Here is a 23,466-nt window from a genome sequence, read left to right as displayed (position 1 = left end):
GTTAGTATCTGTATTAGGGTTAGTTTATTTATTTATGTATGTATGTATTTATTTATTTATTTATGGCGGGGACTAAATAAATCTGCATAGAGAAATCCAGCCTTCTTAGCAGAGTTAAATTTATCTTAATTTTAGTGGACCAGTAATTTTTAACTTCGTAATAGCCGGCTAATAACTGGCCTAAAAAACAATATACAACATGTCTGACAAACCTTGTTTTAGAAACTATTGCTGAGGGTAGCCGTGGCTGTACCCTTTCTGTGCAATAGGCGGCACTGTACATCTCAGTAACAATGCCATACTATCGGCAATAGTTAAAACAAACTTCTAACATGTCATGATTAGACATTTAAAACATATGATAAAACGTTATATGAGCAAATATATTTAGGTCCTAGTAGTATGCTTTTTTTAAACAAGAGATATTGATGACTAAAATAAATAAAAATAAATACAGCACGAAATAGAGTTAATAATTTGTTCATCATTAAGCGGCTCCTAACTACTAAACTCTAATCTACGAAAACAAGGTAAAGGTAATTGAGTAAGTTGGACTTTATGAATATAACGCAGCTGGTGACGAGTCTCCGCGGAGCGCAGCGCCTAACGCCCCCTAATGGAAGAAGAGGAGTTCAGCGCCATCCTGTCCGCCGGTCTCGCTTGTGAAAACCATCGGGAAAAAAGCCATTTTTGGGAATTGTTCTAGATAAATACACTTAACCAGCTAGGTTGTTTAAAATACTGACGGTGGTTATGTCTGCGGGAAGCATGGAGATGAACGGCGACGCCGATGGAAACGCCGGGGCGGAGGTAAGATGCTGTCGGCACAAAGGCGGGATCTGTATATGGGAAGCTAAGCGGCTAGCAGAGCGTGTAAAGTCTAGCCGGTTATGGGATTAGGTGAATAGAAAGCTCTTCATTACGATTGAGTGATAAGTAAACAACATTATCGGCATGCCGACAGGCTTCCTTTAAATAACGATGCTCTTAGGTCTGTATTAGCGGCTGTTATAGATAGTAACTGCATTCTGCCGCACCGTGCCTGCTTCCTTTATCCAGCCCTTCCCGAGCACTCGCAAACCGATTAGCGTATAACTTTAGGATATTGTCAAGGGGATATACACCGATAACTTACGTGGGTGGTTTTTAACTGCGTGGGCTTTCTTAATTCGCCAACTTAAGATGGATGTTTGTTTGCTTGGTATTAGACACACGTTTTACGTGCAATAATGAGGTACTATAGGTAGAAAAGCCTACAATTAAATACTATGTACCTGGTACAGTTAGATCAGTTTAAAAGCGAGGTTATCTCTGTTATAGCATAGGTTGAACACTAGGGGATCACATGTCATCCTTTTTTGAATGAGATAAAGGATATATATATATATATGCTGAGGGTACCAGGATGCTGGGTTTTATATATATATAAACCCAATGTTTCCCCCCACAGTTAATTTAAAAGATGGCCTTCGGTGTCTCGCTTAATCTTTCGGTCCAGGTCCGTTCTTCGTACCTACTTTCAGGTTGCCATGGATTGCCGTTTCTGGCACCCCCTTCATTCTTTTCTTGTTTTTTTTTCTTTCTTTTTCTTGGGCTTCTGTGCTGCATGAAGTTTGCTTGGAATCCTTTTGGCTGAGTTTATTTGTGGGTGTAAATTGTCACCAGTTTACATGTTTGTTGTGCTATATAGGCTTTGGTGTGAAAAACTTAGGTTTCACTTTCAACTTTCAGTTTCATTATAGGTTGGCAAAAGGTCAGTCCTACTTTTTGTCACCATGAAAAGGAGTAGGCTAGAAATATGAGAAAAATATATATTACTAATATGCACACATCTTACATACATCTATTTATATATCAGTCCACCCATATTGAACTGTAAGTGACATAAGAACATAAGAAATTTACAAACGAGAGGAGGCCATTCGGCCCATCAAGCTCGTTTGGGGAGAACTTAACTAATAGCTCAGAGTTGTTAAAATCTTATCTAGCTCTGATTTAAAGGAACCCAGGGTTTTAGCTTCCACTACACTAGCAGAAAGACTATTCCATACTTTAAAACTTACTCTCTGTCCAGCACATTCATTTAGTGGTTGTTTGGATTGTGGCAATTATCTGGTCAGTAATAGTGACTGTAGGATTGCTTTACAATATCATGAATCCTCTTTGAAATCAGTTTTCTTTATTTTCAATGTTGAAGACATATATACAAAGAAAATAAAGCATATTTATAAAGAAACTTATAAATGAATTTGACAGTGTATGGTTAAGGATAGCTTGGTGCTTCGTAATATGACTTCAGAGAAAATGCCTTGAATTTTTTTCAAGGAGTACATGAATTATTCATGCTTTATTTCAAAGCAGTTTGACATAAATCAGGGCTATTGACTAGACCTTAATTAGACTTCATGCGGCGATACAGATGAAAGCCATAAGGGGATTTCCTTCAGTCCACTTAGATGGAATGTGTGGGGAGCCGTCCAAGTTCCTGCGATCCTAAGCCGTAATGGCACTGGCCATTAAAAGCCACATCATTCACTTTTCAATCCGGGCTCCAAACCATGAGTGCAGAGCTGGCCTACAAGCTGGTAATGAACGCCAGCATCGATGCTGCCCGGCTGACCTGGAAATGCTGGGCTTCAGACTCGCATGTCTGTCTGTGGGGGTGGCAGGATAACTGACATCCTTAATTTGAGCTTTCATATCACACCCTCCTATTTAGTTAGTCTCAGCCTTCCTAAGTGTATATATTTTGATGGGGTACAATAGTGATGTCAGTGGTTTTCTTTAAAACAACACATGGCTTTATTTTAAAAGTAAAATACACTCGAAACATCTCAGTACAGTTGACCTGGATGGACAGTTTGTTTTTTTTTTTCCCAGCAGAAAAGCTTACTGTCTGATGTTTTTTGATTTAACATGGAAGTTAATGAGGATGTTACGTGGATGAATCACAATTTACTTCAGCTTCAACGCTGCAGTCTTAGACATTCGGCCCAGTAGAGGTGGACCTGGTACAGCCCCAGGTCAATGGTAGGTTTCTCGCAGTGCTGGGATTGGCCGGTCTGCTTATAACAGTGACACCCACAATGGACTCCCCATGATCAACTGTCTGTAAGTGATGTTTGTGTGTATAAACACGTGCAGCTCCATTGCTTCCTACAGCCCACTGCCTGCCGTCAATGAAACTGCAGAAAAGCTCTCGGTCTTTAAGCTGGCACTCATCCTGAGGCGCTCCGATGTTTCGCTGCATAAATGTAAGAAGCTGTCGCACTTTAAATTCATCAATGATACTAACAAAGCAGTGAGAATAAGGATAGTAATGATACTGTTGGAAAACTGTCAAATGACTGAAGCCTTTGTGTAGAGTCAGATTTCCAGATTAAATCTTCAAATGCAATCGACAGACCTGGTCTTTCTCTGCACCTGCCTGAAAACCCTCTGTGCAGCCGGTGTAGGAGATCACAAAAAGAGGGAGCCAGGAAAAATCTGTGGCGCATGTCCTGAGGCGCGGCGAACTGGCCGAAGGCCCTTTTGAAATGCTAATCTGAAGGTGAAGAAAACAGCATCACCGCTCAAAGTCGCAGCCGAGCCATCCGGCCAGAAAGGCCACGTCTTCATCTTTGCCGTGTCACAGGAAGACAAAGTAGACGAGGGGTTTGCCTGCCTGAATCTGTAACAGTCTCTTGTTAGCTACGTCAGGAAATCCTTGGATGAAAGATTCTCTTAGGATCAGTGCTAAGGATGAAGGACACTTAAGCTAAAGGCACTTTGTGGCCTTTTTCTGGCTTGTGACCTCATTGTTGTCACTGTGACATTATGTAACCCACAGCCTTTTCCTGCTGATGAGACCACTTCCATGTCCCCCGGCCTTCATGGGATTATCGCTGTATCCTCAAGTCTAAAAATATTGTCACTCATCTGACTGTTGTATTTGTATAATCCAAGGGAAATGAAGGGCACTCTGCTTCCCTGAGAGTCACTCACAGGGAAGAGGCAGGTGACAGCAGCCATGTGATTGTTCATGTTTCTTGATGCCAGGTGGGAGGATTTCAGTATTTCTGGACCTGCTGATATCCTAGGATTTTTACACACAACAATCTCTAGAGTTTACACAGAATTTTACTAAAAAAGAAATAAACCATCCTGGAGGTGCCAATTCTATGGGCGGAAACTCTTTGTTGATGATAGAGGTCAGCGGAAAATAACCAGACTGGTTTGAGCTGACAAGTAGGCTGCAGCCTTTACAACGCTTTACAACATTGGTGATCAGACAAGCATTTCTGAAAACACAGCATGTCAAGCCTCGAGGTAGATGGGCTGCAACAGGAAAAGGCCACAATCGGTTTTTCTTCTGTCAGGCTAAGAACAGAAAACTGAGGCTACATTGGGTATAGGTTCACCAAAAGACTAGGAAAACATTTTATATTTATTTATCCAAAGTGACATAAATTTTTTTCAGAAGTGGGGTCAGACAATTCCTAGAATGATTGGGGGTTACAACCCTTGGTCAAGGGCCCGATGCTGAAAACATTCTGCCAACCCTAGGATTTGAACCAGCAACCATCCAAGCACAGCATCCTAATGCACTGAGCAACACAGTTGGTCTCATGTTGCATGGTCTAATGGATCTCAGTTTCTGCAGAAGGTAGGGTGAGAATTTGGTGTAAACGGCATGAGTTCATGGACCCAACCTGCCTTGTGTGTACAATTCAGGCTGCTGCTGATGGTTTAATGTCTAGCCTGAATGGTAGGTTGGCTTAGCAGGTACCTTTGTGGCCTCAGCACTCACAGTGACCTCGTACTAGATAGGTATCAAGGGACGGGTGATCTGTTCTGATGAGGGTGGGAAAAATTCTGTTTCCTGGGGAACATTTACACAACGGCTTGTGACAACTTGATTTTAATTTTAATTAAAATGCTTTGAATGTTTTGACAGCTCCTTGATTAATGAAGCAATGATAGCAAAGAGTAGCCAAAAGTGTGTGGTGTTTTAATTACCGTACAGGAGTTCACACACGGTGGTTTGGACAGATCTGTGCCTGTGGTGCATTTTTTATAGAAGCAGTCCTTGATTCCCATAGGTACCTCTCCAGGCCTGAGTGCCAGGTATTGAGCAGACAGGAGTATGTGGTGATCTCAGGCCACTGTGCACCCTGCAAATTGATGAATTATCATTCATTTGCATAAAAAGGGATGAGATGCTGCTGCCTGTGGTGGAGATGAGGGCTCAACACAGTTAGGTTGCCTGCTGTCGACCGTAACTGCAAATCTAATCCATCCATCCATCCATCCATCCATTCATTCAACTATCAATCTTCTAACCACTTATTCTGTTCTGGATCACAGAAAGGCTTGGAGTCTATCCCAGGAAGCACAGGGCACTAGGCTGGGGTAGACCCTGGACGGGATCCATAGCAGATGTCTGAATAAGCTCACCTTGACTGTCTGGATATCCACTTTTTTATGGTTATATACTCTGTGACGTTACATACTCCGTTGAGTAGCTGCCCACTTCTGCACATTTGTGTATATTACCCCTATAACCTCACTAATCTGACTACTGTATTTGTATAATCTGAGGGAAGTAGAAGTATCACGATGACTCAGTCAGTAGCAGTTGCATTCTGGAGTTTAAGGCCGGAGCATTGCAGTGACGCCAGTTTGAATGACCAAATGTTAGCATGTTCCCTCTCAATGTCTGTGCCCACTGCCTGCTCCAAAAGGGAATCTGTGTCTTTGGCCAACCCTCCTTTTTCTTGAGAACTCCAAGAACTAACTGACCGTTTCAAGTCCCATGTTATTCGCAAGACCGCAGGCAGTCACAGCCTGAACCCGTTTAAAGTTTCAGGAGAACCGTTACTTATACTGTAAAGTGCCTATAGCCAAGTAACCACAATTCAGAGTAAAATCAACATACAGGGCTATGCTTGTTTGCTATCTGGTCTTTTAAGTTATTCATTTTCATATGCAATTTTTATATACAAGTCAAATATAAAAACAAGCTCCTCCATTATTAAAACTAAAGCTTTTAAATGTAAAGGAATGCAATGTTATGCTACATCCTTAGGGGAAAGAGAACAAACCACTGTAGCTTAATAGAAATGTACGTACACATTTGCTGAAACCATGGCAAATATCTTCAGGGTAACCCCACCGCACTGTGGCAGAGGTTTAAAAGGTCAATCCCACGTTAGAGTTTTGTACCACCACATATACATGTTACCTGAGAGGTTTGTGGCTCTGAACTTCTAGGAATGCCCAGAATGAAAGAGTTGGGGCATTAATTGTGCAGGAAGTGGGAAGGAATGCCTTTAGGCTTGAGGCATGCCGCTAAAATTGTCCTCCACAAGCTTTTGGTCTGTGTAAACATTACGGTCTGTATATATTTATATCATGACTGTTTATGTACAGGAAAGTTAATGAGTGCTGTAGCAATGAAGCTTTTCTAAATTACATCTTTTTACTTAACAGATATTTTTATCCAAAGATTGAGAGGCTCAACTACTTATAGGAGCAACTGGGTTTAAGGGTCTTGCTCAAGGGCTGAATGGTGAAATCACTCTGCTGGCCATGGGATTTAAACCAACAACCTACTGATCACAGATTCCTAACCCACGAGCCACACACTGGGCCAACTAGGCCTCTAGTAACATTAACCCAGAGGATGTATCTGTGAAACAACTGCTTGAATTGAATACCACAGCATGGAGCTTGTGTAATAAATTGTGACAGGGCCAGTGCTGCTCTGGGAGAGGACCATCTCATATCAGCAGGGGAGGTGTCAAGATGCACAGACCCTGCAGTACCAATGGACAACAGGCTCCAGCCAATTATGCCTATATTTTTAGTTGTAACAATTATAAAATGTTCTCATTTCTGTCACATACTTCCAGTCAAGCGGAAAAAGCAAGGGGTGCAATATATGCAAATTTACATAGTTAATATGCAGTTTTACTTGTATAAATCAGCATTGCTCAATTTAAGGCATGTAACCCCCCCAGCTGGATAACAGTAATCCTGCAGGCACGCAGAGGAGTGTGAGGGGAGGTGGCTTAGTGTCACTGTAAGTGGGGGGGGGGGGGGGGACATTGTCGCATTTCCTTCTGCTTATTGGAGATGTTTTTCAAGATGGCCAGCAGCCGCATTTTGGGGGCAGGGGCGGGGGGGTTGGCAGAGAGCTGCAGTGGTGTGCACAACGAGCCCGTTGTTTGTAGTTCCGCCTGCGCGGCACCCAGAAGGAAAAACATCCACCCTCTGTCTGAAACCTGCAGAGGGACGTGCACGATATTATCCACGCATCTGCAATGCGCCCGACACAAGGGTCCCCTTGCTGTTGGAAGTAATTTACCTAATGTTAGATTTCGCTAAGAATGACCAACTCTGGAGACAGATGATTTCCGTAGTGATTCACTTTAATGTATAATAGATAAAACAGTAAGAGTATGAAACAAAAGAAAATAAGATGCACATGCTTTGATCTGTGAGAAGGGAGTGAGTTTACTCCTGAGTCTCAGTCCGTCTAGGGCCCTCCACAAAGATACGGCGTTCTATGGTTCTGCAGCCAAGGTCAGGTCCCAGAAGACTCTGCCTCCGCTTAGACCTAACAAACCTGATGGCGCCATATGGAAAAACCAGTCTGTCCATGTCGAAGGTCACAAAGTGTGGAGAACACCCAACACGTGCGAGAAAGGCAAGGAGCAAACGTAAAAGTTTTGATGAGAATATATAGTGGTGGTAAACAGATACTGGTGGTGGGGGCAGATTAGTCTGACATTTGGCAGAGTGGAAACGTGAAGAGGAGCCAGCACAGATTTCAGGTTCTCATCTGAAATGTTCCTCCTGTCTTGTGCAGTGCATGAATTTCAGACCTTCAGTGAAGCTGCTCGCTTACTTGATTACACAGTGCAGCACTCAGGCGGCAATTATAGTCTGCCACAGCTGAGGCCTTTAAAGTGAAACCTTCCCCTGCGCTGTATCACATGGGCCTGTTTTCCCTTTGTTCTGTCCATTTTTCCAAGGGGTTATTCAGAAGCACTCTGGCCCACCTCTGCGCGGCTCTCTCCAGGAAATAATACCACAGCTGCTGAAGGAAACCGCAGCTGGGTGGGGATGGTTGGTGGAAGGCTTGGGCACCTGATACTTTACTGAGTCATTTATCTGGCACCCTGCCCCCCTTAGAGTTGCTCTTAGTGTGGACGATAAGTGAGCTAGCCTGGGCAGAGGAACCATGTGACCCCCTTATCATCTGAGGCTCAGGAATGTTTCAGAGAAGTTCACACCATGCTTAAGCTGGCCGTCTACTTCAGGAGAAATCGGCGGAATCTATGTCGTCTGAGCAGTATGACCTTGCATGACGTGTAATTCACCATGTTGATCACCATTTTGGTACACCACCTGTGCTTGGCCCCCAAGGGAAACTTTTTTGTTTGTTCTAGTCCCACCCACTGCCCACGATTGGCTGTCATAAATGTGACACCGGGGGATTGGTCAGCAGGACTAATTATGCAGTTACCTGCATGCTTTGCTTTGCACCTCGTTTTAAATATTGTAAATCAATATGTGTATTTCTCTTAATAGTAAACTCCCTTCCGGGCAGCACGGCAACTGGAATATTTTACATGTATTAAATAAAATACAATAAATATACGAATAAAAAGAAATTGACCAACATGAAGGGCCTATACAGAGTTTATAGAGCCCCTCATGGTAAAGCAAATATGTCTGACACAGCAGTGCATTCAGACCATTATTCTGCTTGCGAAAGCTGCTGGACAGGACACATAAAAAAAAAAAATAATAATAATAATAATAGTAAATGTTGTAACTGTATTTTTGGAACGCGTGTGTTTCGTTCGCATGTAAACGTGAGACTTGTTTAAATTCTTGGCTTCCCTGTCAGTGCTACTTCTGGTATTAAACCTGTAGTGGCTTTGGATAAAGATAGTAACTTCCATTTTAAAAGATCTGTCATCTCCTTTTTTAAAATGACTCATGCCACAATATGTTTATTTACACTCTGTATGTGGGTCTGCTGCATCAAAAATATTCTGCACCCTCTAGACTTGTGACATGAATGAACTAAGTAGCGGTGTTGTTTTAATGTTGTGACAGATTGTTTGGGTAGACATATTCAGTTTCGTTTAGTCCAGACATCGTTTGAAGTATACAGCCACCCGAGTTGGTTAATTCAGGTCCAGAGAGTAAAAGTCCAGACCGGGATTTTGTTTCAACCAACCAGTTGAATACTCTGTGACTGGGTGTATTGCTGCGTTCGACTTGGGCTTAGGTCTGTCTGCGGCTGACGTGACGTGGAGCGAGATCTGCCGGCGGCTGCAGGGTTGGTGTGTAAACTGACTGTAGCCAAGTCGGACAAGTTCTGCTCCTCGTAGTCTGAGACCTGACTGCAGTGGCAGCACTGCCAGAAGGGTGTAGATAAATCTATACAAATATCACCTGCATGCACATTACTTCTTTTACAATAACCAACTCCTGATACAAACTGTTAGCAGTGGAAAAAAATAAACTATTGTGTATAGTGGCTCTGTGTAAAAAGATCAAATACATGTATTTCTAGGATTCAAAGTTTTTCTCTATCGTCATGTACAGAGTACAATGCAATTCTTACTTGAATGCCTTCTTCACAGACTGGACGATTAAACAAAGTAGCGCAACATTACAGTAATTAACAATAAATAAACCACTAACTTACGTGTACTATTAGAGCATTTATGTCAGAGTTGAGTCAGTCGATTTTGATTGAGATTAACTCTTGATAGTGTGCATTTTGCGCAAAATGTGGCAGTCCACATGCTGAATCCTTGGGTTCCTTTAAATCAGAGCTAGATAAGATTTTAACAACTCTGAGCTATTAGTTAAGTTCTCCCCAAGCGAGCTTGATGGGCCGAATGGCCTCCTCTCGTTTGTATAGTTCTTATTTATTTAAACTTTATTTTACCAGTGGCCTGTACTATGAAGCGGGCTTACTGGCTTATCGGGGTAACTTGTCGGATTTAAGGTACCACAGTTTAAATGGACTTCATATTCGTTCACTTACATTTTGCCCAGACTACCTTAAATCCGCCAAGTTAGCCCGATAAGCCAGTAACCCCGCTTCGTAGTACAGGCCACAGGTAAATTAACTGAAAACCAGTTGTCACTGCTTCACGTGCTTTTCAGGAGAAATAGATGATCGCCTTGCTCTCGCGAGGTTTTTGTACCATGTGACATGGTGACGCGTGGTGACATTTTGCAGCGCCGGCTGAAGTCGGACAAAAAAAAATCTAACCATGATGCATTGTGTCAGGACCAGAATGCATTGCTTTAAGCCATGCATATCTTTTTGATTTCAGTGGGATGGGGGAACAGAATCCATCAGTAATCCTAATTGTTTTATTTAGTACATGGTAATTGGGTGACGAATAAGATTTGGAAGATGGGTGGATGGTGATTAGGTGGTAAACACATTGCCAGTGACAGATGCGTGTTTATCCTCTATGGGTTGTGGTCATCCTGCTTTGCTGACCACACTTGCCGTCTCCCACAGGTGCTCCACAGGGGGCGCTGGAGGCGTAGCGATGGACCGCTGAACATGAACCACTACGCCAATAAGAAGAGCGCGGCGGAGAGCATGCTGGACGTGGCCTTGCTGATGGCCAACGCCTCTCAGCTGAAGGCTGTGCTGGAGCAGGGCCCAGACTTCGTCTTCTACTACCCACTCGTGGTGCTTGTCAGCATCTCACTGGGCCTGCAGATCATCGTGGGCATCCTACTCATCTTCATCGGTGAGGGATGAAGCAGGGCGGGCTCGAGCCTCTTTCTGTAGGATAGATGCTTGAATGATTTCTTTATTTGAAAAAAGTCACAATAACACTCCTCAGAGTTGAGTCAGTCGATTTTGATTGAGATTAACTCTTGATAGTGTGCATTTGCGCAAAATGTGGCAGTCCACATGCAATTCTCTTCAGACAACAAAAAACAGACCACATTCGTCAGCATGGGAACAGCTTAAAAAAACACTTTCATCATTGTCTTGCAATGAATATAATTGAGTAGAAACCCTAAAACATATCAGGAGTTCATTTATGTGAATGAATGGAGAGAAAATACATACTCATTTAGAACAAATGACAGAGACTGAGCACTGGGGGGGGGAAGAAAGACTGTTCTCTTTGTGAGAACATTTCCTGTCAGGCTGGAAAACAGAATCACATGACAGGGACTTGGCAGCGAAGAATGGGATTATTGGCGGCATTTTCCACTTCAGGGTTAAACAGGAGCAGAGCGGGCTTAGTGGTAGCATGACAGAGTACCAAACAAAGGAGCTGGATTCACAGGGAAACAGGAAAGTGAACACAAACAGGACTGATGAGGTGGGACTGAACAGGGAGTCGGAGGGGTGGGAGAAGATTACAGGTTATGGGACCGTGAGCTCCAGGTGACTGGGGGTGAAACAAAATAGAAGTTATCCTTATTGTTGAGAATGAGCTGGAATGATTCAGCCAGATTAATCCAGTCACCTGACACGCCGTGCGAGACTGTGGGTGGTCTGTGCTTCACATCCCTCCACTTCAGTCTTTTGTTCCCAGGGTGTTTTGGGTGCTAAAAAGGAAGAAAAACTACCTGTACATACATGGGTGAGTGAGTTACCTTGATTAGAGCCCTGTATTGTGCCAGCGCGTTGAAGGGAGAATGTATTTCCTGGAGACCCCTGAAAAGAGCCCTTGCTGCTTGGGTGACAATGAGAGCACTGTGATTTCCCAAAAGACCTGAGCCACAATCCACAATCTCGGCGACCGGCCTCAACACCCAGCTCAAAACCTGACAGACTTTAACTTTAGATGCCCACCCTGAACCTCATCATTCAGGCCGTACTAGGGTCACATAACCCGGGTGCTTTTTTACAAAGCATCTCTTTTGTAGTGGGCTCAGAGCAGAGCATGTTACCCTGACCAGCTACTGCTCGCTGCAGTGGTCCCACGCTGGTTTTCCGGTGTCCTGAATGTGACAGTGACAGGTTAGGGCCGAGGAGCAGTGCAAGAATAAGGAATCAGAGGCATATCGTCTAGATGCAGGGGTTTTATGTTTACGACATGTGCTCAGCAGCGCCACCTGCCCGCTGGAAGCGGTAAAGCATGTCCTGAATGACCTAGATGCTGGTGCTCTCCTCCAGACAGACACAGGCAGCTTCTTAATGCCCTTACTTACCCAAACATAAAGTGACCGCTTTGTCTCACTCCCGCAGTGAAATGGGACCTGAATGATGTGAGCAAGCACTTCAGGCTGAACGTGCTGGAGAACATCGCCACGGCCCTGGTCTTCATCATCGTGGTGGTCAATGTCTTCATCACAGCGTTTGGAGTGCAGCGGCCCGGCAGCAGCTCCTGAGCGTCAGGCCACAGCGGGACACCCTCAGAAGGCACAGGTGCAGCATCTGCCGTTTATACCTGCTTTTCACCTGGACGTCTAGCATGCAGTTCTGAAACTCGCTGTCTACAGGAATCTCAGGCTTTCTGCATCGCTGTATGGCCCCCTGCCCCCCATGCGGGGATGTCTCAGCGTCAACATTTCACATAGGGAGTAGGACCTTTGCAATGGCGGTGGAGCCCACAACCTCTTATATGGTCCTTGGCTGATGGTTAATATCTTATAAATATTTTAGAGATACAAAATGCCTTTTTTTTTTTTTTTTAATTAATATGAAATTATTGATGCAGTGACGCAGTGGTTAGCACTGTTGCCTCACACCACTGGGACCATGCTTTTACGTCTCCGCCTCCGTCTGCATTTTCTCTCCGTGTCGTCGTGGGGTTTCCTCTGGATACCCCGTTTCCCCCCCACAGTCCAAAAACATACCGAAGCTAACTGGGGTTACCAGATTGCCCACGTGTGTGAGTGACTGGCGTGTGAGTGACTGGCGTGTGAGTGACTGGCGTGTGAGTGACTGGCGTGTGAGTGACTGGCGTGTGAGTGACTGGCGTGTGAGTGACTGGCGTGTGAGTGACTGGTGTGTGAGTGTGCCCTGCGATGGGTTGATGCCCCATCTTGGGTTATTCTCTGCCCGGTGCCCGTAGCTTCCAGATAGGCACCAGATGACCCTGAATAAGACAAATAGGTTCAGGAAATGGATGGATGGATTAAATAATTAACTTTGCAAATATTCCTGAAATAGTCTGGATGTACATTTCAACAGGCTGAGCTACCAGTGATCCCAAATACAGTGACTTCATGTTATACTAATGCTGTCATATGATGATTATGATAGCTAACACTTGGGGGTGCACTTACACTGTTCTGCTGCATCTGACATGGAGACCACTTACCTCCTGAGCTACAGGCAGGCTGGGTCTCGCTTGGCTGTGACTCATCTCCCCTCACACTGCATACTTCTGAGCTTGTCATTGAGTATGAGCATTATTGGGAACCGAGATGTTAGCAGTGTAAGTCATAGGCTCAGCTGATACGTGATAAATGCAGTGCCGCTCATGCTCCCCATGTCTCAGCTCCCTGTGTCAGTGTGTGTGCCCGCTGTCTCACTGCACACGCGCCGCCTTCTCCTTCCACACAGATCCACCTCATCAGCCACCTGAGGGGAAGCCATGGACGGGCGAAGCTCGAGCGTGTGTCAGAAAGAAGGAGGTGCCGGATCCTGTCCCCCGTGAGACACGGAGAAGGCCCTCCGCTGAAAGAGCAGGGCCTCTGGATCTTCACATCCCTATGGGGTTTACAACTATGGGGATTCAAGGCAGATAGAGAGAACAGCAAGTCAAAGCAAGTGAGATGCCGAGTGGCTTTGCTCTTTCCATGTCTGTCCATGTCTGTCACCCATCGTGATGATCTAGCTTTGTTACTGGTAGGACATTCGCGTGTTAGATGCAGCTTTCTACAGTCCTACCCGCTACATTAATATGAACATTTCCTTTAGTTTCAGCTATTCATGCACCCGTACGTCTTCCACTACAGAGCCTTGTGTCCTTGTGAAGTATTTTTGGACCTGTGTTATTTTTTTCCCACTGCTTTCTCTTATGCTGGAAAGGCTTATTATCCCAGTGTTCCCATGCCCTCCCATAAGGTGCTGAGAACAGGCTAGGTCAGCTCAGCCCAATTAGTTCCAAGTTGGTTTGGGATTGTGAAAATTATACCAACTGAGGGGTCATAGATTCTTAACTTGAGTACATTGTTACATCATGGGTGACTCCTTAGGATGTTAATTCCGAAAGGGTTGGACCAATAAGAATAATTGACAAGACCAATAAGAGTAAGAGAAAATGATTTTTCTTTTCAATGGTTGACAAGAATCAATCAAAAGGCCAGTAAAAAAGCAGATGGGGGCTGCATCCTACCTGGGGGGCTCTAATCACTAGCCCAAAGCTGGGTGAAGACCGGCTGTTTTAATAGAGAGTTAATCGCTCCACTCTGAGGGAGCTGTGCCAGTGATGAGCAGGAGAAAAGCCCATCTGGACACCCCAGCCTGTGTGATACAGGCTTCTGAGCCGCCCTGCTCCAGGCCGCCGTCAAACCTGGCTCCCCACTGTAAGACACGCCTACTTCAACCAATGGCGTGTCTTTGTGCTTATGAGCTTCCTGCATGGGCAGCCAGTGCTGTGAGAGGGGAGCTGAGCCACAGCCAATCGAGGCCAGGCCGACCTCTAATCCAGGGGATAAATCAGGGTCCAGCTCCGTCTGAGCTGGGAGGTGGCCTCCATATCACCTTGCAGCAAAACGGTGTAAGTATGCCCCCTAGTGTTAGATAGCATAATCGTCATATGGCAGTATAACATGAAGTCACAGTATTAGTCAGGAAAGTCCTGGCTCAAAGATGTACACCCTTACCTCTAGTTGTGTAAATAGTTGATTGTGAGTTCTTTGCCATCAAATGTATATAGTGTTTGCTGCTAGATTCAAAATTAGAAACAAGCCAGTAGTGTTAAAAGTGGGGAAGGGGGATTTCATTATCATACTAAAATGGGAAAAAATGCAAAAATGGCTGTATCATCTATGCATAACTAAACATAGACTGATATATTAAGATCTATGCAAACTATCAATGAATGTGTTCTATATTAAGCTGTGTTGTTTTTGGAACTTCTGAGCACCTCAAAACCATAGACTTCAAAGTGCCTCTCTGCTGATGTCAGAAAAAAATTAGCCTTAAAACATTTCAAAATCTAAGGAAAAGGGATATGATACAGAACCCAGAAAAATTAAATTGCTGTGATTCTACTAGGTAGTTCAGTAGTAATCTCAAGATACACATGTAATGAGCTCTTTAATGTCCACTTTGGAACTCCTAGCAAACATGTGCCGCATCTCTGTTGTTCCAAAACACTTCCTGCCTTTTCTGCCAGCGTAAACAGCCCTGCAGTGCTCCCCGCCCGCATAGAGAACCAGTCATGGCAGATTGTGTGTTTACAGTCATTCTTAGGTATGTATGCACATCAACCTTAAAGTGGGAGTAGAGGACTGTATCTGCAATGTTGGCTGATCAGGTTTCAAGGGGTCTTGTCTTTGTTGCTTGCAGTCAGCCATCAGAGTCGGCGTTTTTGTGAATGTGACTAGTGCTCCTGCCATTTTCCCACACATTTTTTTTGAATGAGAATCTTATTGGGGAGATTCAGAAGTGTTGTAATGTTGTGTACATTAAAAAATGGGTTGGGTGCTTCTGTTTCATAGTAGTGTCATGGTCACCGGTGTTCTTTGGTCACATAACATGGGATCTCCTGCACCTGACTTGGGGGGGGGGGATGAGTAACATACTTGAACATTAAACTTACCCTGAGTTTATTCAGCGATTTATCAGGCTGAATTAGCGAGTAAATACTTCAAGTACCTTTAGATAAATGCATATTTTAAGCAACTTTATCTGGACTTCTACAGAGCTCCACATTTTTATTCTTTTCATTTTTATTCTTTTTAAAAATTTATTTAAAAATATTTTGTAGTCTGTTTTTAAAAGAATTGTAATAAAATCTAATAATCTTGGCTGCTTTGTCTTATCCCTGTGTATAGCTTGTTGTAATGGCTGGTCAACACTATGCATAGCAATAGTATTATCAAATACGCCTTTTTAGCCATGGTTGTCTCTAACATGCATAAGTACCTGGTGCCCTGCACATGTCCAGTCTAGGTTATGGACTAGCTACATCTGTTTCTACGCCTAAAAAGGTTGTCCCTTAATAGCCTTATCCAGACTTGGGGTAACAGAATGCACAGAAGCTGTTTTGTGATTCTGGAGAGACTGTGTGCTTTTCATATTGCCCTCTAGAGAAGGATGGTCACTTGCTGGCAGCACACTTAAGGCTTCAGTTTCTCATCAGTGAAAGCAGCCCAAATGTCCACAAGCATCACATCATTTTGCCTACGTTCATAAAGCTAGACTCACGTCTTGTATCACTTCTCTGCCCTGTACTTAAACATGTCATCTTGTAAGCCTCCTGTAGGTGGCGTATTTTCATTTGTTTACAATGGAATTGTAAACAATTTCAAGGAAGACATCAGATACTGGGATGCAGCTGAAGGTAGAGGCTACACACCCGTAGGCCAGATGGTATGTATTTCTATACCTTCGTATCTCAGAATAGAAAACAAAATGCTACTGAAAATGATTCTCAGCCAATACATAATTAAGCAGGTCTGCTGTCTTGAAAGCTTTACTACCATTGAAACCAGTCTGTCGCATTATATGGGATACAGCTTATACATCACCAACTCAGTTTGTTAGAAGTGAGTGATTTATTAATACCACATATAACATACAGAAATTAGAATACAGCCCTACACTTGTAACAACGTATTTCATTTTAAACAACTCTTAGTGTTTGGGTGCAAGGCGACAACAGGACAAATGTTAAAATATCTGAATGTTTCCCAAAGCAAACATGCAGCTTTCTGGAAATGAGGCTGCAGCTATTAATAGGTGGCATGTGTAACAGATGGCGGGTGGTGAGTAGGCATTGTTCCGCAGTCATTGTGGTCAGGCGTTAAAGGTGACAGGGAATGCATTAGTGTTCAAAACCACAGGAGATGTCTTAAGGGTGCAGTGTCCTTAAAATCATGCTTTACGTCTTCCCAAGGTAAAAATGAAGGTAATCTCAGCAGTCCTGAACAGATATGTTGGGGCTACAGAAATATTTGTTACAACCAGATTTAAACTGGGTCAACAGTAAAATAACAGCAAAGAACACTAAAGGAAAGAAGATATTAAAATTTAACAAGCAAGTGTAACACTCTTATGAAGAGTACAGAAACTCCATGCTTGGCATAATCAAGTGTCCACTTAAAATATATATTCTTAAATATTTAGAAATTCCAAAACTACTTTCTACATATAAAATTTGCATGCATTTTTAAGGAGAACCTGACTGTCTCATCCTGAGGCAATCCTCCCCCCCCCCGATGTTGGCAGTGGAGGCTGGAGCACACGCTTGGGCTACTACTTTCGGCTGCAGTCGTCTATGTATGATATCAGCACCTCTTTGGCTTGCGTCCCAAACCCCAGCGTTGTGAAGCCCAGCACCTTCCTGGTGTCGTCACCCAGGCCTTTGCCCTCTGTGGATGAAGAGATGGGTCACTAAGTGAGATGAGCTCGCACTCATTGAGAATGCCATTGATGTGGCAGCATCTAAATATATTAGCATTCTTGGCTTTACTGTTTCCCTCCTAAATCTGAGGTGCAGAGTGTTCCTGGTGCAAAGCAGAACTCACCACTATGGTAATAGAGGAATGCCACTCCAACCACAACTGTGAAACAACTGAGGAAGAACCAAGGACCTGCCGGACAAGACCAGCATCAGTGTTAAAGACCCCTGACAACACACCATGCCAGCAATAAGCTGAAGTAACACTGTGCATTCAGATTTAACTGAAACCCTCCCTGCCTTAGCCATGTCCTAAGAGAGACGGCCTCATGTCAGTTTCATCCAAATATGACAGATCAAGTCCAACAGAACTATGTGCTTGATTAAGTTAACAGTTACTGAATTATAGTACTTTGATAAATATGCTCGTGTTTCGGACACCCAAAACCATGATGTGATGTAGGTTAATCGGATAACGTCACATGTCACGTTTAGTCACACGTACAGTCCTGAGGCCAAAGGTGTCACATTATGATGTATTAAAAACTTTAAGCATATTACAATTCTGAAGATTCAAAATCAAAAAGACAAATTATTATACTGAATGATTTCCAAAAGCTGTCTTTAAATATGTTCATCGTTCAATGGGGTGAAATCGCTGACGAAGAGCGTGGCTTTGCCCTGAAATACCATCTCTAACTTTCTTTGGACACAAACACCATTCATCTGGAGGAAGAAAGTTAACATTTTGTCGGACTGAGCTTCATTAGCACTGTATTATTATTTGATTTACCCCTGTCATTTAGAACAAATTTCTCCCTTAGGTCGTCAGCAGTGTTAGTCCATTTTGGATCTGTAGTTTCTAGAAATGAAAGCAGCAAACTGTTAGTTCAACTGCAAACACAGAGTACAGCATATCAGCCTGTGTTAGTCTATGTCACAGCTCATAGTGAATAATCCAGCCATAATCCAGCTACCATGTGGTTAAAAACAGAAAAAAACAGCAAGGACTTTCGGAAATTACATTACATTTAAGCAGTGGAAAAAAAAACATTCTTGTCGATATAAGTTGAAGCAAACATCTTCATCACCCTCAGGAAACTACTGATCTTAAAAAAAATAAACTATCACCAAACCAATTGTTAGCGCTGCAGAAATGACAGCAAGGAATCTGGTTAATTACAGGTTCAAATGGTAACGACACACCCAAGTCAAACATGACTACAGTGATTACGAGGATTTAAATGGTCTAAAAATCACCTGCATTATACAGGGCAAACCATGCAACTAAGACGTTAATAAGCGCCTTCAGTGCATTCAAAGTGCATCACTTGAACCGGAAAACTGAATATTCACGTAAAAACAAGCCGTGCTGTTCACTGCACACCTGTGTTAAATTTCATCGCCCCCTGAGCCAGACCCCGTGTCAGTGTAGCGGGTTGCTTTGACTGTTCCAGACACTAGGTGGAGCAGTGCCAGCCTCTCAGCAGAATGTGTGAAGAATGTTCTCAGATCACATGTAACACCCTGAGACCGTAGTGTGTTTCGGGATCAATAAAGTTTTCTGATTCTGAGGCTCTCACCCCTGCGGTGGATGCGCGTGGGCAGACTGAAGTACACGTCCTCGGCGTGGATGTGCAGAGCCCGGTAGAACTCGTAGCAGGCCTCCTCCCCTTTGCCTTGCAGGTGGGAAAGCAGCTCCACCAATCTGATGGCCGTGGGCACACCCAAGTTGCGGAACTGCAGGAATGCTTAGGTTACTCACCTTAGGTTACATCATGAATCACACCCTCAACAGCCGTTTACTGGGAAACAAATTATTTATCTTACGTCACAGTTTCACAACAGTAATTAACTGTTGACTGCTTACTTGGCGTATTCTTCTATAGAATGATGAACAGAAAAATAATTTCAGATTCATAAACTGGGTTAAAGATCACCTTCACAGAAAACAGTGTTACTCGCACTCATCAACAGTCCCCATGACCCATTCAGCCATAAATAGCAGAGGACTGAACCCCCGGTTCTCACCTTCTGCGCCTCCTTGTCATTCAGTATCTGTGGGTAGATCCTATTGAGCTGTAACACCAGCTTATCCACCAGCTCTGTGCCCATTCGCTTGTCATTTCTGAGGAATTCAGAATCCTTAATCAGCTGTTCACGGTAACTGTCTGCCAGTGGGAAAGAAGTTATAAATAAGCACATTCATTCTGCCACTTTATCAAAGCGGAAAAACCTGAGATGTCATCATACTAAACAGGTGGGAAAGAAACTACAATGCTGCTCACGGGTCAAACAAACACACACGCACGCGCACACACATATGCGCACAGGTTTGTAATTATATCTTTGTGGGGACTCTGCATTCATTTCTATGAGGAAAACTCAAATCCCAACATGAAGACTGTAACCCCTACCCAACCCTAACCTTGACCATAAATAACAAAACAAAATATGAGACTTTTGTCTTTTTTTTTTTTTTTTTGATTGCATTCACAGATCTTTATGGGGACATGAAAAATGGTCCCCAAAATGTAAAATAAACATAATTCACAAACACACAAATTCCTTTGGCAGATATTTGGTCTACATTAAGTACTCATTTCACCTTATTAGCATTAACTTTGCTCCAGACAATATATAACAGACACTCTGTGACTGTTAGTTGCATTATTCTTTCTGAATTTTTAAACTAGGAATTATCACAATGTGTTACCCTAAGTTTTTATATATATATATATATATCATGCTACTCTCTTTGCGCAATTAGGTTTCAGCTTCTAAGAAGGTTATATATTACAAATTTAATATAAATGAATACCTACAATGACAACAGCACTCTAAAAATGTACAGGTAAACCCCAAAAAATTCCATGAAATCTTCCTCCTGTCTTCCTCTCACCTCTCTATAGTACCATCTAGGGACTCTCCTTAAATGAACATGACAATGTCACAGTGTAATATTTACAACAGACCACCTGTTTCACAGCTATTTTGCACATCCGATAGGACAAACTATTTCCCCCTTTGATTTATCCAGTACAGGTGCAGCCTTGGGTCCATCGCGCGCTGATAGCCTGTGATGGAGCTGCATCCTGCAAAGACGACACCCTGTCTGGCACAGTGCGCTTCCTGGCTCAAATATACCAATTCAGATTTGGCCATGAAGCAAACATTTATACAGTGACATCTCCTGATTAATGCAATTCAGTGCAAATGTAATCATTTTTCTCTAAATAAAAATATAAAAATATTACTAGCCTCTTCTGGTCTCCTCGAGATCAGCTGTAGATTTGTATGCTTCAGAGCAAAAATGTCTCATGTTCAGACCCAATGCATCATTGTACCTAACTCCAACCACACCCCTTTCACCGGAAATACTGCAAACTCGGTTCTCTTTACCGCCCCTGTTTTCAACCACTACGCATGACGATGTTATACCAAGAGCAGTTCTGACAGTGACTTCAATACAATTCTATGGCTATGTTGTCCTGTGTACCCCATTTCAGAAATGACATGTTCAATATCCCCTTATTGGGATATTGACTATAACTTCAAAAAAAGCTATAAAAAGCGTATAGGATAAACAGGACACATTAAAAGCGCACGGGTATTTTTGAAAGGATGGTGTAGGATTTACCATTAATAAGCATTAATGAACTCTTTTATAACAAAGCTTAAACGCTGAATTAACTGAAATTAGTCGGCAATCTTTTGCACCTAAGAAACTCGAAAGAATCCTTTTAACAAACTTTATCGATCGACTCTGGACAAACGCCGAAGTGCAGACACGGGAGGTCCCAGGCTCTAAGTAACTTTCCCGTTTGCAATTTTGTTGTAGCTCGTCTTAACCCTACCACAGTAAACTGTATTTTGGTATTTACAGGCTGCTACTAAAAGCAGCGCAACGTCACCATTCGAGACTCCAACAGCGCATCGGCGTACTGTGCAAACAACCCGTGAAATCGTTTGCTCTTTTAACAAAATTGTTGTTTTAACACCACTTTCACATCACAACCAAAAAGTACTGGAAAGTCACATTTTTCGCCAGAAATTGTCATGATCTTTTAAAAGCCAGTTGTGTATCTGAAGTCAGCCTGTTAACCGGGCTAAGTCGGCTAATTATGTTAGCTGCTTTGGAAGTTTACAGGCAAAGGTCGCCAACGGGACGGGACGCCCAACTCCTCTACCCGGCGCGGGAAGCCATTTTACTGCGGAAACTGCACGCCATGTAAACAAATCTCACTAAAATTCATTTCAGATCACGGGAGTTGGAAGGAGACTGACAAACCTGCCATAGTAGAAAGTGCTGTAACTTTCGCTCTTCCCTATGACTAAGGCCTCTCCGGTTACCTTCCCATGCTGCTGCTCCAGCTGCTGGACGCCGCCGTCTGTTCGCTCGCTGTCATGCAGCGCCACGTGTCCCCCGAGCCGCTGGCGTTATGCAAAGCAGTCCGCGAATTAGCATCTTTAAACGCAGGTGAAGTGAAATACATGCATTCAGATGTTTTCATTTTGTTGCACTGGCTACTTAGTCACTTGATACATAAAATGTAAATATTTTGATATATAAATATACCAGTTATATAAATGATGGTATGCATAATTTAAATATGGTGAAAATATCCAGGATACACATACAATTAATTTGTCTATGTGTTTATTTATTAATTATTTCTGATTCTAATTTGAATCCATCCACCCGTTTTCCTTACCAGCATGTCCTATGCAGGGTCACGTGGATACATTTTTAAAATTGTAATTCAAATAATTTTTAAACTTAAATATCCTCTGCCTTACACTGATATACAGCAAATGGTATTCAACAATCACTCCCCCTCCCTCCCCGAATTAGACTACAGGAACTTTGCTAAAATTGCAGAGGACATTTAAGCACCTGGTAGGGCCTCCCTTGGCGAACCCAGGACTGGGGCTAGAGTTCAATGGCAGCAACTAGCCTATACGCAATTTCCAACACAGTTCTAGTGAAACACATCCCTTGTTATGATCCCACTGGCTGGCGGCAGATGCGGACTGGCCATCAGGCCGTTTGGGAATGCTCTCGGTGAGGACTGGCCTTTCCTCCCCAATCCTGGCATAATATAGCCTATATACTAGGGGTGCCCAACCTGTTGGTCCATCTTGCCGTGTTTTTCCAGGTCAATCACAGTAAATGATTAATGGGTAACTCTTCATTTTATTGGTGGCCAACTGGTTGATTGTGATCTGCAAAACATACCAAATGGACCCTCCCCCCAATGGTCAGTGGCAAATTCCTGGGCTGCTTTTTGTTGCCAGTCTGCCCTTGTCCTTCCCTAGCTGGAAGGACATAGACTCACATGGGTGTTTCACACTGAGCGGTTCATTGATGATGAGAATCAGTACATCTAAATCCAAGGCTGTGGTGTTCTCTGGGAAAAAAAGCAGATTGCTCCATTCAGCGAGGGGAGAGAGTCTGCTCTTAGAGAAGGAGTTTCAGCATCTCAGTGATGGGTATGGGGTATGACTACTTTATCATGCTGGTCTGTTTGATTATTTATTGTTTGTTTATTGGATGTTTTATTGTTACTAATGTGTCTATTGTTTTGATGTGACACTGGAGAGGATGCACCTTTTAATTTCGTTGCTGTGGAAACAACAACGGCAATAAAGCATCTGATGATGAGGAGGAACGTGAGACTGACAGGCAGGTCATTTCTGATGGCACTGAGGAGGTCCATGGTGGCAAAGAGACGGAGGGACCTCAAAACAGGGCATCTGCTCCTTTGGATGGAGGGGTGACAGCTGAGGTGGTTAGGGTCAGCTTCCACTAGGGAGAAGCCCGGCAGGGAGAGGGGGGTCCCAGGGTACACTGGAGGGATTCTATCTCTGAAATGGCTTTGGGGTTTCTGGG

General features: G+C 43.4%; 3 protein-coding genes across 5 annotated transcripts in view; 1 reads left to right on the top strand and 2 right to left on the bottom strand.

Moving 5' to 3' along the window:
• Positions 1-1,258, bottom strand: part of LOC111847804 (serine/threonine-protein kinase WNK2-like) — a 46,776-nt gene extending 45,518 nt beyond the window's left edge. Inside the window, exon 1 of the mRNA XM_072713139.1 lies at positions 1,136-1,258. The gene's annotated coding sequence lies outside the window, so the exon portion shown is untranslated. The remainder of the gene's footprint in view (positions 1-1,135) is intronic.
• ninj1 (ninjurin 1) lies at positions 337-15,978 on the top strand. Its single transcript, XM_072713144.1, has 4 exons — positions 337-810; positions 10,544-10,781; positions 12,242-12,421; positions 13,565-15,978. Exons 1-3 carry the CDS (start codon positions 754-756, stop codon positions 12,382-12,384), a joined length of 438 nt encoding a protein of 145 aa, XP_072569245.1. The 5' UTR covers positions 337-753; the 3' UTR covers positions 12,385-12,421; positions 13,565-15,978.
• Positions 15,979-16,709: 731 nt separating this feature from the next.
• Positions 16,710-22,024, bottom strand: card19 (caspase recruitment domain family, member 19). 3 transcript variants are annotated; one of them, XM_023819334.2, is made up of 6 exons: positions 21,865-22,024; positions 19,605-19,744; positions 19,157-19,313; positions 18,367-18,435; positions 17,701-17,766; positions 16,710-17,544 (listed from the first exon to the last, which is right to left on the bottom strand). In XM_023819334.2, exons 1-6 carry the CDS (start codon positions 21,869-21,871, stop codon positions 17,429-17,431), a joined length of 555 nt encoding a protein of 184 aa, XP_023675102.1. In that variant the 5' UTR covers positions 21,872-22,024; the 3' UTR covers positions 16,710-17,428. The 3 variants fall into 3 exon arrangements, with proteins under 3 accessions (XP_023675102.1, XP_023675103.1, XP_023675104.1); XM_023819335.2 differs by having other exon boundaries at positions 21,927-22,007; XM_023819336.2 differs by lacking the exon at positions 18,367-18,435 and having other exon boundaries at positions 21,865-22,007.
• Between the last annotated feature and the right edge of the window lie 1,442 nt (positions 22,025-23,466).

Source organism: Paramormyrops kingsleyae, chromosome 6 (assembly GCF_048594095.1).
Source record: "Paramormyrops kingsleyae isolate MSU_618 chromosome 6, PKINGS_0.4, whole genome shotgun sequence".
Lineage (NCBI taxonomy): Eukaryota > Metazoa > Chordata > Actinopteri > Osteoglossiformes > Mormyridae > Paramormyrops > Paramormyrops kingsleyae.
The sequence above is the reverse complement of the archived record's forward strand: the minus strand, read 5'-3'. Positions and strand labels throughout refer to the sequence as shown.